This window comes from Neoarthrinium moseri, assembly GCF_022829205.1.
Source record: "Neoarthrinium moseri strain CBS 164.80 chromosome Unknown scaffold43_Wmoseri_CBS_16480, whole genome shotgun sequence".
In the NCBI taxonomy this organism is placed as follows: domain Eukaryota; kingdom Fungi; phylum Ascomycota; class Sordariomycetes; order Amphisphaeriales; family Apiosporaceae; genus Neoarthrinium; species Neoarthrinium moseri.
Window position 1 is genome coordinate 35,062 of NW_026055157.1, and position 16,296 is coordinate 51,357.

The 16,296-nt window shown below is 55.4% G+C and overlaps 5 protein-coding genes across 5 annotated transcripts; 1 reads left to right on the top strand and 4 right to left on the bottom strand.

The window, feature by feature from the left end:
- Positions 1 to 1,001: 1,001 nt before the first annotated feature.
- JN550_009399 (uncharacterized protein) lies at positions 1,002 to 2,151 on the bottom strand (the record flags this gene model as incomplete). The annotated part of the gene is made up of 2 exons (XM_049321467.1): positions 1,002 to 1,233; positions 1,301 to 2,151. 2 exons carry the CDS (start codon positions 2,149 to 2,151, stop codon positions 1,002 to 1,004), a joined length of 1,083 nt encoding a protein of 360 aa, XP_049168554.1.
- Positions 2,152 to 5,230: 3,079 nt separating this feature from the next.
- JN550_009400 (uncharacterized protein) lies at positions 5,231 to 7,092 on the bottom strand (the record flags this gene model as incomplete). Its single annotated transcript, XM_049321468.1, has 3 exons — positions 5,231 to 5,672; positions 5,739 to 6,361; positions 6,778 to 7,092. The coding sequence occupies 3 exons, from the start codon at positions 7,090 to 7,092 to the stop codon at positions 5,231 to 5,233; spliced, it is 1,380 nt and encodes a 459-aa protein (XP_049168555.1).
- A 937-nt stretch (positions 7,093 to 8,029) lies between these two features.
- Positions 8,030 to 12,064, bottom strand: JN550_009401 (uncharacterized protein; the record flags this gene model as incomplete). The annotated part of the gene is made up of 1 exon (XM_049321469.1): positions 8,030 to 12,064. One exon carries the CDS (start codon positions 12,062 to 12,064, stop codon positions 8,030 to 8,032), a length of 4,035 nt encoding a protein of 1,344 aa, XP_049168556.1.
- Positions 12,065 to 12,611: 547 nt separating this feature from the next.
- JN550_009402 (uncharacterized protein) lies at positions 12,612 to 13,142 on the bottom strand (the record flags this gene model as incomplete). Its single annotated transcript, XM_049321471.1, has 1 exon — positions 12,612 to 13,142. The coding sequence occupies one exon, from the start codon at positions 13,140 to 13,142 to the stop codon at positions 12,612 to 12,614; it is 531 nt and encodes a 176-aa protein (XP_049168557.1).
- Positions 13,143 to 14,241: 1,099 nt separating this feature from the next.
- On the top strand, positions 14,242 to 15,555 carry JN550_009403 (uncharacterized protein; the record flags this gene model as incomplete). Its single annotated transcript, XM_049321472.1, has 1 exon — positions 14,242 to 15,555. One exon carries the CDS (start codon positions 14,242 to 14,244, stop codon positions 15,553 to 15,555), a length of 1,314 nt encoding a protein of 437 aa, XP_049168558.1.
- Positions 15,556 to 16,296: the final 741 nt, after the last annotated feature.

The following is a 16,296-nucleotide window of genomic DNA, read 5'->3' on the forward strand; positions in this document are numbered from 1 at the left end:
TCTCTCCACCATTATGTCGTGGAGTTGTGTCCATGGAATGTACACCACGAAGTCGCTCTAGAGGAACAAACCAGCTAGATCGGGGTACGTGACTGGCTCAAGGCCCAACTTTGTCGGCGGGCGCAGAGACGTTGGGAGCCGGATAGGCTGACAACACTGCCGTTTAATGATGTCGTCTCATGGAAAAGAATATTGGTCATGTATGGGAAGACACAAAAGAGCCAAGACACGTGCTTCTTGTTTTTGCTTTGTTACGGAATAGGGGATTTCTCAGGGACGCAGGCGGACAAGGGGTGGGGGCGTACGGAGTACAACATGTGTTGCGGTTTGTGTCGTGCACGAAATACCTTGATAGAGCGTTTTGCCCAGGGAATATTATGATGATGAAAACGTGCGACCAATTCGGCTTCCTTGTGCGTGTACGCAGTAGTAGGAGCCAAGAAAGTGTCGAGGAAACGTACACCTTCTCACGAACACAGTCGGCTCAGGAAACATTTTCAAAGACCACAATGGCGTATATAGTCCACAAGGAAGTTGTCAATTGCAGAAAAAAGCTATCGCAATGTCACAAACCTCGCTAGCTAACTCTGGGGCAAAAGATCATCCACCTCCAAAACGGGTGGTTTCACATCCGCTGTCGGGGTGGAACTATGCCTGGCCTCAAATGGACCGCCTTTCCCCCCTTCCGCTCCGGAGATATACTTTTCCCCCTTCCCTAGTGACTTGGTGTTACAGATAAAGATACACAGAGTTGGTTGGGTTCGCCACGGGGTTTTCACCCAGTCTGCTGCCGGACCGAGGTCTCAGTGCGCGCCGTCATAGGCAGTGACCACAAAGGAGTGGTGCTTTCCTGTCCCTCGGAAGCGACGGGCACCTGGTTTATCCACGCCCCGTAGGGGCCCGCAGCGTGCCTGTTCACTGTCCTTGCGAACCTTTGCTTTTCAGCCTCCTCCCGGGCCGATTGAAAGATAGTGTGGATCACGAGGCTGGACAAAGTCTCCCTACGACCGCTGCTCCTCCTGTCGTGCGTGGTGGTTATCGTTGGTGGTGGTATTGGTGTTGTGGTTTTGGCGCTGGTTGCGCTTGTTTCCCTGGTTGTCGCCGTGGTGGTTGTTCTGCGCGCGTTCTCGGCGTTGCTCGTCGATGGTGGCCCGCTGGATCATGCTCTCGTCGTGTGTTTTGAACTCGAAGCGGGTCTCGGGCGGGCACTTGAGCAACGACTTCATGGATTCTCTTGTAAGTAGGTTAGCAGCGTGGTGGTACGCATGGCCGTCGCCGAGACAGGAAGGGGCCGACCTACCTGATCTTGAGAACCTTGCCCCCCGTAGAGGCGGTCCAGATGCTGATAATGTCCTCGCCGTTGCGTACACTGATCACAGCGCCGTTAACCTCGTCATTGTCCTCGCACAGCGTCCCACCCACACAGGCCATCAGGATCTCCTCCCAGTAGCGGTCGGCAACGCCCTTCTTCAAACGCAGCACCCACTTGCCACCGCGCTTGTTCTCGTCGTCCTCCCATATCGGCCGGACCCCCTTCTTGAATAGATGGTAGTCGGTGACGAGGGGGAGCTGTGAGGGGGGCTTCAGGTGCTTGTAGACGACCCAGAACTCCTCGATGGTGGAGCACTGGGCCATGGGATGCAGCGTCTTGTCGTAGTCGATGTAGCCGTTGGCCTTGCTGATCGGGGGCCGCGTCCAGAAGACCCAGCTGTCCTGAAGCATGTGTGAGGAGCCCGAGTCACCCAGCGCCGCCGATTCGGCCGCGCCGGGTGTCGGTTTGCCACCGGCCGGCTTGGTCGCGTCTTTCAGCGACTTCTCGGCCGACGGGGTCTTGCTACCGGCGCCCATTCCCACGGAGCCCATGGCCATCTCGAAGGGGTTGCCGGGAGTCTTGGGGGTCTTGGCGGAGCCGAAGGAGGCAAAGGCGCCGGACCCCAAGCCGAAGGCGCTGGATCCGCCGGCGCCTATGGGGGAGGCGAGGCCAGCTCCGGCGCCAGCTCCGGGGGTGGTCGCGGAGAAGGGGTTGGCGCGGCCGTGGGAGGATGTGGCGCCATTGCGGCGGGAGAGGGACGAGAAGTCCCTCGTCGAGGTGGAGGGGGACTCTTGGGTGCTTGTAGTCAACGATAGGTTGGTGGCGCTGGCGGGTGGCATGTTAGCTGTGTGGAGGCGGGGGACGGGGACGGGGAGCTCGGCCGCGGGTGCAACTCACTTGGGACGACGGTTCCAGATCGTGTTCTTGGAGTCCATTACCACCAGCGTCTAGACTACAGCAACAAAGGCGGGTTTGGACGAGGGGGGGCGGTGGTGGTGATGTCAGTGGGCGGTTGAGAAGCTCTGGTCTGGTGAGGCGTGCGAGGGGCGATGGAGATGGAAGTGCGAGTTGGAGGACGTATGCGGATACTAGCTGGGCAAGAGGTGACCCGGCGGACAATGGGAGATGCTGGATATGGAGGTTCGTAGGACGAGGGGGTAGAGTCGTATGTTGCGCGTTGGGGGTCGTGTTTCATTCAATAATACTGGCGAGTGGGAGGGACGTGTTTGGATCGGGATGAATTCTGTAGGTCAAAGGTCAGGTTCGGGGTCAGAGGTCAAGCCAGGTCGGGTCAGGTCAGGTCGGGTCAAGGACCAAAGTTCTTTGCAGCGAAGAGCAAGGCATGGCAAGGCCCCAGAGTGGACGGCCAGCCGGGGATGGGGACCTCGACTTTTCAACGCCGCCCTGTTACTGGTCCAATCCGCGCCGCGGCGCCTGCTGGCCGCTGGCTGTACCACAGATAGTGCCCCGTCGTCGTCTTGATTTTTTTTTTTTTTTTTTTCCCTGCCAGCTTGCAGGCCACGCTGCTCTGCGGCTCCACAGGGGCCACAGCGCCTGGAAAGCCGTTAACCCGCGACCGGTCTAGCGCTCTGGCGACCACCCAGCCGCCTGGAGAGAGGCGCCCATGACGGGTCTGCAACCCGGAAGGGCCTGTCAGCCTTGAGGTCCCAGACAGAGGCCGACACGCGCCTGCGCGCATTGGATGCCACTGAACACTGAACACTGCACACTGCACACTGAACCGGAGCCGCACCGCACTGGAGCCACTGGAGCCACTGGAGCACCGGATAATGGCCGGCTAAATCCACCAGCTCGCGCCGCCCATTTGACCTCTGAAAATTTCGAGGCTGCTACAGTCCTCTTCTCTTCTTCTCTCAACAAAATGCAAGACCACCAACTCAAATCATCGCCAGCCTGCCATTTGACCTTACGCTGCTGACGACTCCGATGTGTGTGTCGAGATTGACCTACGAGCCGTTGTTTAAAACCATCATCACGAGGGCCCCTTTTTTGCGTGTGCTTCCCATGATGCGGTGATGACCTGAAGCAATATCGGACATACTTTTTCTTTTCTTTTCCTTTTCTGCTGTTGTTGAACGATTGCTGCGTGCCAAGTCCAACTGATGCACCCTTTTGAATGATTGATCTCACTGTTCGTGGGAGGACATGGGCACGTACACTGTCTCGCTATCTCTTCCGTGTGGTCAAACACCACACCACCTTGCCCTAGGTAGGTCTATTTATCCAGTTGGAGCGTCTACTGTGCACATGAGGTGCTTTTCTTGCCATGATGACACTAAACATTTCTGGTAATCCGACTCAGCCAGCTCATGTCTTCCGGGAGCCCCTTCGGGTGATCGGGACGCGTGGTTGAGCGTGTCGACAATGGCTCCGTCTGAGCATGAACCCGTTTCTTAGCCATTAGCTGGGGTGCAAGCAATACCGGCAGGACTTGACTGATAGATAGTCTGACAGAACACGTCTGGATTAGAAGAAGAAGAGGATTTACCTCCCCGTCCGTCTCTCGGCTCTCGTGATTCTTGCCCCTCCCGAGGTTTACGTATGATAGGGCCGGGTTACCATGATGAGACCACGTCGAGTCTCTCGCCAAGTCACCTTACGTACGTTTGCATCATGGCACTTGATGCGCCGGCCGGACTCGGGTTCGGTCGTGACCTTATCAAGGCTTGCTATGTGTGCATGAAGTCTGTACGTAGGCCAGCTCCGAGGTGACCATCTCCTCTGGTTATTTTGAGTTACTTCGAGGTTTGTCACCGAAATAGCTACGCATATCAGAAAGCCAGACACACGGTGCGCAACGGAGAAGACGTACGAATGGAGTTTTGGCAGGACGCACCATCCCAGGGAAACAAGATGCGTTTGAAACTTCTTCTGATCTGTAGAATTTTATCACGGCTCCAGTAGACAGTATTTTCGAGATCGCCGGGTGTGTTGCGCTTATGCTCCCGCACAGCATCTCAAGATAGGCGTATCTCAGCAGACCGCCATGGAGATCACAAGCATTACCACCACATCTGGACCGTGTACCTTGCAACGCCGTTCTGGTAACTTGGAAACAGTCCAGGGAGCTCGCGTCACGGACCGAGCAACCCCTTTGCCACGTTGTTTGAAGCTTACCAGGCCGTGGCACAAACGTAGACACAACGGACAGAGCACCACCGTCCGGGTTGCCGGGCACCTCTAGCCCCCATTCGCCATCCATATTGCCCTGCACAGATAAATCCTCCTCCTCGAGTCTCGGGCGGCGCCCAAGAGCCCAACGAAAAAGATGTGTTCTCGCCAGGGTGGGAGCGATGGATTCCAAAAACAACAAAATGAATCGTACCCCCTCACCCGAAGGCGAGGGCTTTTAGACAGTTTTCTTAGGAAATGTAGGAAAACCAGGCTATCAAAAATATAGAGCGAAGCAGGAAAGGAGAAGAGAGTCGGCGACTTGGGGCGGGAGAAGGGGCGCCTTGAATAGTGATGGGGTTGTCCAGGCTACTGATTGTGCATTGTTGGCCTCAGGTCGGCGAGGCCTTGACACTAGGGGTATGACACAAAATGCATACACACAGGAGACTGCAGCCATGCTATGAAAAGCACACCGAAATTTTTGCAGTGCCTCCTTTGCAGGACTAGGGAGATGCTAAACTTTGGGCTCATGTCGACAATGCGTTCGAAGTAGAGTATCTACGAGCCGCATTGGGAGCTTGCCAGTCGAGATTCATGTATCAAACCTGCCGACCATTTTCGGGCCACCTTGAATGAGTGGTAGACGCAATGGCTGCCCTCAGTGGTAGCAAAAACCAATGCAGTATACGTTCTTGACTGACAAGATAGAGAACAAGTGCAATTTGGGGAGGAGTACAAGAATATGGCTGAGTTCCTCCCGAACAGTTCTTCTTTGACCACCTCTTACCAGCCCTGTGACGCATTATTGGCACCACGGGCCGGCGTCTTGTGCGGTTCCTCTTGATCATCTTTGTCGTCCCACTCGGCCATACGACCTCGACCTAGCTTCGCCTCTCTTTCCATCTGCTTCTCTCTCATGTGCGTTGGGAAGGGGAGATCCTGCATGAAGGGTTTGGGGACAATGAAGCGCGGAGAGCCGTCTTTAAGGCAGTCCGTCTTGGCGTTCAGACCATCAAGCATGCCGCCGCTGACGTGGTTGACGAATTTGCGGAACTCGTCCGTTTCGCGGATGTTGCAAATGCGGCTGGCCTGCTCGGCGTGCGACATAGCTGCGGTCATTGAGTTGTAGATACGCTGGCAATGCGGACATTGGAATTGAACAGTAGGCTTGTGAGCCGGCGACTGAAGATGAGCGATCAACCCTTGAGCGTTCTTGAACTTGGAACTGGAGTTGAGTCAGCGAGAGGAATCTGCATGAGAAACGGCGGCTGCGAGAAGGAACATCACGTACTTGCACCGGGGAGCATGTGGGCACTTGAAGCGTTCAAGCAGGGGAACGTAGAAGACAGCAGCATTGAATCCAGGCTCGCTAGGATCATCAATGCGCTGGTGAAGATCGATGTCTCGAGCAGAAGGAGCCGCCTTGGTACAATCCGCAAGCTGACTAGGCGTAGGGCTGATGGAGGAAGTTGCACCAGGAAAGAGGTTTTCCTGGGTATTCCACTTGTTCTCAACCTCTCTGACAGGCGGGATCTTGGGCTTCACACGGACATTCCCAGTCAACAGATCAGGCTGTTTCGAGTAACCGGCCCGAAAGTCCTTGAGCTCCTGGCCGAGAGCAGGATAGTTACCAGACTGCAGGTCACCAGGCCTCTGCTCAAGCGGCTGAGCGCCTGCAGGGTACCAATTCTGCATCTTGAGATTCTTCATTTTACCGGCCAGGACAAAGTCTGCGTTGGCGGAATCCTTCTTCTTCAGAGCTTCTTCAAACTCGACCGCCTTCTTGCGTCGTTCATGGAGCATCTCAGGGAGGAGAGGGCAGGAGCGTTGCTCAACGTGTTGCATCAAGGCGCCCGCTCGGATGAATTCGTCCCCACAACCGGGACAGACGAGCTGTTGAGGCTGTTTGTGGACCTACAGATTGTCAAGTTGGTGTAGGCAGCCTCGAGGAGACAGCAGTAAAAGTGATTTGGCTCGAAGGTAGGGTAAGGTACGGTGCGTGGTGGGAGAGGTAGAGAAGATTGCTTGAGATGGGATTTGGCAAACATATGGACGTCAAGAGCGTTGAGGCCAGCAGTGTCACCTGTATGTTGAACAGGGGAACGTCAACCAAGGGGTGGAAAATTTGAGCTTCTGATATTGGGAGATGAGATGCCACAAAGTGGGAAGGAGTGGAGGGTTCAGAAGCTGAGGGAGGACTGCGTGGCCTTACAACGGACGAGAGATCTCATGGATCACCAGACGAAGACGAGAGGGGAGTCGTGGTTGAAGTCAAACGGTGCTATGAGCATCTTCAGACCACAAGAGGGAGAGAACGAAGTTCAACTTACAGTTCCGTTGTGAAGAAACAAAGCGTCCTCGTCATAAAAGTGCGTCTTACAGAGATCGCACCAGAAGTGGCACCTCTTCTGCCGGTGAGCATTGAGGCCGGCCTTGGTGTGGTAGTCAGGGCTGGGGCATTTGGGGACCTCGCAGCTGAATCTCGGCGGGCTGTCGGGCTCGCGCGTGTCAAGGCTCTCGGAAGCGCGGAAACGAGTCTCTTCATGACCCGAAGGCACGTCGTCGTGCGGGTCGCTGATGTTGCCCAACGCGTACGCGATGTTGGCCGCGGCCACTCGTGTGCCGTCCTCAACGTAGCTCGACATGGCAGCGATGGCTAGAAAGGCAGAATCTAGTTGATGGTTGTTGATGAAAAAATGACCCAGTCGGCGAGAGAAAGAGGGGAAACGGACGGAGATGGAAAATCGTCCTTCTCAAATTTGCGAAGTCAGGGAAGAGGGGTTGCGAACAGATGGTTGGACCTTGGTGGTGTTGGACAGGTCCTAATATCTGTGGACTAGGAAATGTTGCCTGTTGTCGAGTAAGCGGGATTAGTCGACGGCAAGGGAACCCGGTTGCTCGAGAACTCGGCTTGCCGCGCGCCGGATAGGGGTTTGTCAGTTTTGCAGCGGGATATCGTGGACAACACAAAGGTACTGATTGTTAGAATATTCGTTACGCCGCCACAACAAGCCAACAAGCTCATCTAAACACAGCAGCTATTCGAAGGAGGCAAGACCCAATATGCTGCCAAGTTAGTAACCTCAGACATACCAACATCAGTGGTGTTCGCTCTAGCGTAGTGAACCCATGGTCCCTCTCGTATGGGGCTTGAGACGGATTGTATATAGTTTCACGTGCCAGTTAGCCGTTCGCCATCTGGTCAAACTTGTGGCCCCCGATGCACAATCTAATGAGAAGTGAGAATCTTGTTGTGAATAAATCACCCATGTCGAACCTGAGTTCATGGTTTCACATATAGTCACATGGCTACAGACAACGACAGCATGTGTGAGTGAGGAACAAGTACGTTCCTATGCAATCAGTAGCATTGTCCAAGCTTCTGTATGTGGGTATCAGAGGAAATAACCTCCTGTACGGAACTCCTCGCCAGGATTCCGCCCTTGGTCATTGAACGCCGCCCGATGCAATCCCTGCGACGCCGATCGCTGAATAAATCACGAAGTACATCATTCTTCTTTTTATACAGGTGCGCCCCCAAGGTCTTGGCATGTACTCCTCCACTTTCTGGCACAGCGCCAATCATGCTTTGTGTTTTGCCTTTTCTGCTTCCACATCATGAAGAAGACTCTGCATCTGCGCCAGCAAGTCCGGCTCGTTGCTCATGGATCCACTACTCCTGACTCGCTTATGAAGACTGGCTGAAGCTTCACTTCGGTAGGCAGCAAGATCTTCATCTTCCGTATCATCGTGGTGCAGTAGTCTCTTACGCTTGAACGAGACGTTCGAAGCGACAGAGGGCGACCGACTGACGTGGCTTCGTCGGATGCGCTCTCGGGGCAGGGGTGGACTGTCCTCAAAGAGCTCATCGTTAGTCGGCAGCGACAGTGGAGATGTTTCAGAAGCCGTGGCTGGAATGCCGAAGTTGCCCAACCCGGGAAACCGTTTTCCCTCCCGTAGCATTGGCAAGGCGAGAGACTCGTGTAGATACTCGCCGTTGGGCATCTGGACAAGCCCATGTGCCTTCATTCTCCAATAAGGATCGGAAACGCGGCTTTTCTTGGGTTTTGCAACTCGGCTACTATTGAAGCCTTGGCTTGATCGATAGCTCGAGCTGAATGTTGAGTTTCGCAGGCTTCCCGTTGACATGGAAAGTGAATCCCGACCGGCTGCGAGAGCTCTGAGTTTTGCTGTCTTTGTACCCTCCTTCTGGGGGCGAGGGTGTCCGAGTCGGCTGAGCGGTGGTAGGCCATGCTTCTCGCGTCGCTTGCTTTCCTGCTGATATAGCATCTCAGAAGGCAACATACCGGTAGGCTCTTCCTCGTCCATCACAGCGTCACGGGCTGCGGCACGCTCATCGCGTACTCCGCTGAGTATACCGCTAGCGAGCAAGGCATCCTCGACGCTTTGGCTCCGCGACTGAGTTGATTCTCGTAATTTCTTCTCTTCTGTTGCCTTGCCTTGAGCGCTCCTGCGAAGCATGCTGATGGCCTCCTTCTGGCGTGTCTCCCTGGCTTCGGTAGCTTCAGCCTTTCGCTTTGCAACATTCTCTGGTGCTTTCCACTGGCGGAACTTCTCTTTCTCCATCTGAATGCGTTTGACAACCCTGCGCTTCCGGAAGATTTCGAGCCATCGATAGAAATAGGTCACTTGCAAACTGTAAGTCCGGAATTTGCGGGCCTCAGCCCATGATCTCTCGTCCTCCTCCTTTCTTTTTCGTTCCTCCTCCTTTACTTGAAAATTGTCCCATACATCCTTCAAAACCGTTTCCACAGCCCATTCCTCCAAATGATCATCCATCAAACCCCGATCACCACAGACAAACCAGCGGGTCAAGCTGTCTAAGGGGTTCTCTTTTGGCTGCGTTTTAGGAGGGGGCAACTGCGTAGTTGGAGGAAAGAGACTGGTCGCAGTTGCAGTCCCACCCGTGCTCGTTGTGGCGAAGAGAGGATTGGTTGTTGTCGCCGAGGGCTCAGAAGTATTATTGGGGGTGAACATCGGCTTTGCCCCGTCACTTCCTGTTGCCTGAGTCGTGTCTAGTGCTGGAGGTTGGTTTGCGAGTTGAGTTTCACCCGGTGTCTGATTAGTAGAGGGAAATGTGAGAACAGGGGGTGACGAGAGGCTTCTGTTGCCTGCAGCTCCGAACAAAGGGCCAGATGGAGGTGTGCTTGAGTCGGGAAATTTGAAGCTGCTGCCTGAGGTAGAGGATACCCCAGAAAGCACTGATCCGCCTTCCATTTGGCCAGGTTTGCTGGACGAACCTGGGAGGCTCGAGGGGAACCACGAAGCGCTGCTGGAAGTCGATTCTGCGGGTGCAGTTGGCTTCTTGTTATCATTTCCAAGGAAGCCAAATATTCCGGACGGTGCACTGCTGCTCGAGCTGTTGACATCGGCACGAGATTCTATGTATTTGACCTGAGTTTCACCAAAGGTCACTTTCTTCGCTGCATCCGTGGCATCGGGCGCTTTCGCAGTGCTCTGTGTGGTCGACAAACTGCTAAAAGGGCCACCTTGCGCAGGGTTTGTAGACATGCCACTTTGTGACAGCCCGCCGAACAGACTGACGGTAGGCGAACTGCCGAATATGCTTCCGCCTGTGGCACTATTCGACGGAGCAGGCGCCTTCTGAGCCTCAGGTCCTGGTTGTGAGAATATCGAGGTTCCGGGATTAACACCGAGGCTGGTATGCTGTGGACCAGCCGCGCCGCCGGCAGATGGGGAGATACTCGCCATCGGAGGCGCCTGGAGGGATTCTGTGTCTTCGAGTTCAGAGTCTTGGATGGTTGTATTATTCGATGTGTTGGAGATAGCTTGTGTTGATTCAACAAACATGCTTTCTTCGTCAACGTCGGCATTTGATGTCATTCCAGGCTCCTCAAAGATGGTTTCGTGGACACAGTCAGGAAACGGCCTCCCACAGCGTTTCCTTTCGACAATATCGTAAGAGAAAGAATGAGGTATACGAGGCTTCTTGAGCTGCTGGTGAGGTTTGACAAGCAAGTAGCGCAGTCCATTCTCCTCCTGAAACTGTAAGCCTTGCAATTCTGCGAAGGCAACCGCGTCTTCAACACTGTCAAAGCGAAGCTGCCGCCTGAGAAATTCCGGAGTTAGATCCTTGGGTGCGCCTTTCGGGCGAGAGTACGATTTGATGAGCATCTCAAGAATCGACTGCCTGACAACGCCGAAATGGACCTCGGCGATACAGGCCATTGTATATGAGATCTGTGGAGAAGCAATAATAGAAAAGAACATCGATGCGACGTTCACAGCAATCTCAGTCGGAGCCTCAGGTCTCAACGGGCCATGCGCCATGGTTGTGTTCTGCATGGCTTCGATGACGCAGAGAGCCGTTTGAATGGCCTCCGAAGTAGATATCTCCCCCCAGCTCTCGACGATGTCCTTCAGTGCCGGATCCCAGGCGAAAAACAACACGTAGTAGGCGCGGAATTCAGCTTCGTTCTCACAAGCGATTCCCATATCAGCGCAGTCTTTGTATCGTTGCCGTAACGTCATTAAACACTTATTGAGTTGTTCGACCTCCTGCTGTTCGGAGTAGCTCTCATAGGCGAAGCTTGGCTGTGCAAGCAAATGTGCCGAAGTTGCGTGAAATCTGGCGATAGTTTCCAGACAGTAAACCTCGTGCTTGATCTCCTCGGGACTCATGGACGGCGTCTGCATAGATAGATCAATGCGGATAGCTCTCGTGCGATCCCAGGCAAAGTGATGATAGGTTGAGAGCCGATCATCGGACGCAATGAGGTCGTCGATCAGGTAGTCCAGCGTTCGTCTACACGCGGCTGGTGATCGCACGTCCATCGGTAACGGTGCTTCTTGGCCCGCAGCAGAACGTGCTAAACGCTTGAGCATCTTTTTGGGGATAGGAATTCGACGCGGCTGGCCATCCTCATCCTCGTCCTCCGCTCCTTCCGGTTTCCATACACCCTTCTCGGTAATTCGAGTGATTTTCTCCCACTCTGGACACATTTCCTCGCAAATGCCCTTGAAGGGTAAAGCCTGGTCCAAACGGCGGCGCTTGTCGGGGTCGTCGATAAGGTCAGCCTTCATCAAGGCCTCACGCGCCTTGTCCCGATATGCTCTGTGGGCTTGGCGTAGATTGTCCATGGCCTTCGGCTGAAGCAATGCATCGGGGTCCGAGGGCCATACCGGAGGCTTGATGCCAACCTTTGCCAGCTGCTTGTAAATAGTCGCCGCGAACTCGCTCGGGGCACTCTTAGGCTCTGGTCGTTGCTGCCGGCTCCCAAGCTTGGATGTTGAAGGCTTTGTGATATTTGGGCCACTCTTGCGTTTGCCGTTCACCTGCGACGGCCCGTGGCTGGCACCCGTAGGCTTGGCAGTGAAGGCATTCGCCGTCACCTTTGGTCCGCTAGGAGGGTTGAATCCGCCTTGTTTTGCGCCATTGCTTTGGGAGTCTGTCAGGGATGGCTTTGCGGCTGTCCTGGAGAACGGGTTGGGTTTCGGTGATTCAGCATCATCCACAAAGGGGGACTTGGAGGGTTTTCGTGCGGCGGCCGCAAACGGGTTGGTAAGTGATTGCTGAGCTGCGGGCGCAGAAGGCGCTGTGAAGACGTTTGTGCCAGACGGCTGGGCCGACCCCATTTTGGCGAAAGGGTTGACGGGTGTCTGTGCAGCCCCCGAGGGAGCGAAGGCTACAGTGGAAAGAACAGTTAGCTCAACACGGGCATACGGCATACCTGTCTATACTGAATCACACTCTGATCATGGCGATGATGGGTTACGACTGGGCTGACGTCCAACCAAGTCTTGTAGCCTCCAGGCTGGCAGAGACAAGACCGCGGGTTTTCGAGAGCGACGAACGGCCGGCCGTCTTCTCCAAGCAAAAGCATGCAGCAGCAACAACATGGGCCGAAACCAGTCCCTAAGCTCTTTCTAGCCGCTCAGACCTGGCGCGCATGCTATGATCTCCCAGTCGGGTTCCAAACAATTCCATCGCTGTGATCCTTCCCCTCGAAAACATCCCGCCGCTCCCAACTGGATCCCGACATGGTCGCGAGGAAAATACCGGCTCGGAGTCGTCGTGATCGTAAGGTGGCATTGTACGCAGGGTGGCTGGTAGGAGAAATCCATGAACTCACGATTGTTGGAAGCCATGATTTCAGCGTGACGCCAGCAGCCGGGCTGCGGGTCAGTGATGGCGGAGAGCCTGGCGCCGGATCATTGATGGGCGGACGAGCACGCGGAAGGCGGTGACGAGCGTGACGAGGTCTTCACGGCGGCGGCGGCGGCGGCGGCGGTCAGCAGTCGTGATGGCGCGATGTAGAAGCTGCAGGAGGTCTGTCGCGGCGGGACGAGTGCGGCGACTGGACGCGAACGCAGGCGGCGGAGATGGATCCCAGCGCGGTTCAAAAGGCGGTGCGAAGGACCTGCAGCGCTGGCTGGAGCTGAGAGACCGATCCTCGGTGGGCGGAATTGCCAGACGACGTCGTGAGAGGAGATGGCTGGGATTGTCGACGGTGCCGCGCTCCTCAGATTGAAGGTGAGGTTCGGTCGCCAGTGGAAAGCGGGAAGCTACGACCATACGACCAATCCAGAAGAACGGCCCTGGCAGCTTTGACCGGCCCCCACCTGCACGCCGGATTTGGCCTGGTCCGGCCTCACCAAAGACCTCCCGCACTCGCCGCTGGCCGTGCCTGACCAGAGAGACCGATTCACGCATTCTAAAAACAGATTCGGGAACGGCAGTTTGCGTAAAGACCACCAGGACATCCCGGGGTCGGGAAAATGGGTTGAAATTTCGGAGAAGGAGGGAGGGAGGGAGGACTATCAAGTTTCCACGCTGCACTCACGAATGACCTTGTAAGCATGTTTCACGTTGCCCTCCGTTGGATGTCCCAACGTATTTACTATAAGTTTATCTGCGGTCCAGCAATTCTTCGGTTGCAGGTACCGCCCTCGTTTCAATCGCGATTTGGGAAAAGCTGTCTGGGCACAAAGCGGCCATCACGGCTCCCACGCAAAGTACAGCGAGTGTGGTCGCGCGAAGACGGTTCCCGCGGCAGTGGAGTAGATCCCACTGCTTGACAGCTCAACGACTATACAACCGCAAACATTCTTGAGCAAAACCCAGCTGACTGACGGCGACCGCAAGTCCAGTCCAGTCCAGCCCAGGCTGGGCAAGAAGAATCAAATGTTGAAATGTCCTGTGGTATCCCATCGAGACGTTAGCTAGTTGGACCAATGAGGTCATCCGGACGAGCCTTTTCCAGCGCAGGACCCTGGTCCATACGCCGGGAGTCGATAATAAGTTACCTACTACGGCGGTAGCGTAAGCGTGCTATCCGTCCTCCTGCAGCGGCCCCGTCCCAATGGGAACCCAAAATTAGTTGAGCCAGCCAGCCCACTTCAATGTTGCCAGTCGCAACCCAAACCCATCCGAACTCCAGAAACATTCGCCAATGTCGCATATCTTCAGCACATTTCGCGGGCGCTATCCTTGCGGGTGAGCTGTCGAACATTGATCCATACTTGCTGCCGAAGTCGAGCCTGTCGCTACCTAGTTCTTTGCCGCCCTGCAGCCAGTTGACTCGATCCCTTTGGGGAAGCATCTGCTGACCTCGACTTGCACGCTCCACGGCAACGCCAGAAGAGAAGGCCGCCCGTCTTCGGGCCTGACCCGCGCAATCATCGGTCCTCATCTCACGCACTCATCGTCGGCGTTGCGATCAATCGCCATCGCCTAGCCTCCCTAGCGACTGGGGGGTATTCCGATACTCAGCAGCAATCACGCGCCGCCATTCACCACCTAACGCCACAACATGGCGTTTCTCGAAGACCCGCGCCTCCGCCAGCGCTGGAACCAGATCTCGCATACCACCGAGGCTGTAACCGAGAATGCCGCCGCCGGCATCTGGAGTTTTGGCCATAGATATATCAACCCCTGTCTGGAATCCGTAGGGGCCTGCGTTGAGAGCTGCGCTGCGCCTTGTCTGGGCGATCGCGAGGACCGAGCCCGGAGGAGAAGGGATCGTGAAGCAGCAAGGGGCAACGCCGAGTACAGCTTCGACTTCTACGATGACTGGGACGAGGACCTGGGCGGTGAAGATCACGGTGGCTTCATGGGCGGCTGGCGGAATGAGGACTGGGATCGCTTGATCGGTGGCAGTGGCAAAGCCAAACGGGGGGAAGCTGGTGAGGTCCAAGAACAGCCTCGCGGCAGGAAACGCGGCATGAGCTATGGTACGAGAGGAGCGCGGCGGAAATCCAGCATAGCCGAAGACCCGACCATCATCCCCAGCACCCAACCTATCGGCTTTCTGGGAAAATTGCCATTCAAGATCGGGGGTACTTTACGATATAAGCCTAGTGCGGCGAATCTACAGGAACACCCAGGATCCTCGCGGCATCACGATGGAGAACAGGAACCGCTGCTCGGACGCGATGACGACTACCACCCCGAGGAACCACTACCGCAGACTAGGAAACGGAGCGGGACGACAGGAAGTGGAGATACCAGTGATTCCTATCGGTCCAGAGGAGACCTGTTCCCGAGCGACGGCGAGGGTGAGGAGGATGCCGTGCCGCTCGATGATGAGTTTGCAGTCGCGCTCGATCGAGTGGACGATAGGTCAAGCAACAGGACCAGGAGCAGTAAAGGAAAAAGGACAGCAAGCTACGGTATTGCGCGCAGTGGATCACGAACCACTATGGACTCGACGTACTCCCGGCCCAGTTCCCTGAGACCGGCACACAGCCCAATGTTCGAGGCCGAAGATCCTACTCTGAGATTCACCCCATCGCTAGATGACCTTCAGCAGGAGGAAGAACAAGTTCGGCTCGAGGAAGACGAAGAGGTCGAGAAGAAGAGGCAGGCGGCAGCGCAATTAGCGCTTCAACGCGGATTACATCGCGACCATGTTGAAGTCGAGTCCGTAGCCGAGGCCAAACCGGAGATGGTTGAGGTTGAGGAAATTCCAATGCCAGAAGAAGCCGAGCTGGCCGACACTGAAAGTCTCGCAGCCGCGCCGACCCCGACAGCAGCGGAGGAGGGCCAGACCTCGGCACCTAGCGCCGGAAGTTCCGACCCATCCGGAGACAGCTTCGTTCCCGCCCGGCTCCCCTACTTCCGGTGACGAGGACGGCTACGAATACCATAATATGCAGACCAAGACTTACGAAGCGTATGCATTGCACGACCATGAGCAATTATTTCAGCCTACTTGGAGGACTACATACCAACAAGTAGCTATTGCCAATAAGCGGGTGGTGATCTTAAGGCCCTTATCAACATCACCTGTATAGCAAGCTTTAATTGACATTTTTTTGAACTACTTCAGACATTAGGCCAGGTAAATCCTACTTTGGCGACAAGGGGACTCAATCTGCATCTGTAACTCAAAGTGACTATTGGCTCGGGAGCCTCTATCAGCCCGGAAGCCCGACGACTATACGATGCGATTTCCCCATTCGACAAGTCTGGGGTCGGGGCTCAGCCAAGTCGATTAGCGGTGCTGCTCGCTGGCGCCTCCAACGCCATCGCCTGCCACCTGCGGCACAGAGATGCCTCGGCACCGTCTTCCCCCGCATGAACTACCCCGGATGCCCCACCACAGCTCTCCATAACGGGGATGTAATGCGGGCGGCTGAACAGGGGCGTGTTGAACATCAGGGCAATATATTTCATTCGCTGGTGTCCCCGTCGTGGACGCTCGCTGTCCCTGTTCATTGACATACGATTTCAAACGATATCTAGCGCCTTGATCTCTCGTGAATGTGGTTCGGATGACGCAACCCTTGAATACACAGAAGTTCACAAAGACGAACTGCGACTCTTACCACGAAATCTAACAAGGAGTGCAATCTAGAAGCTGCCA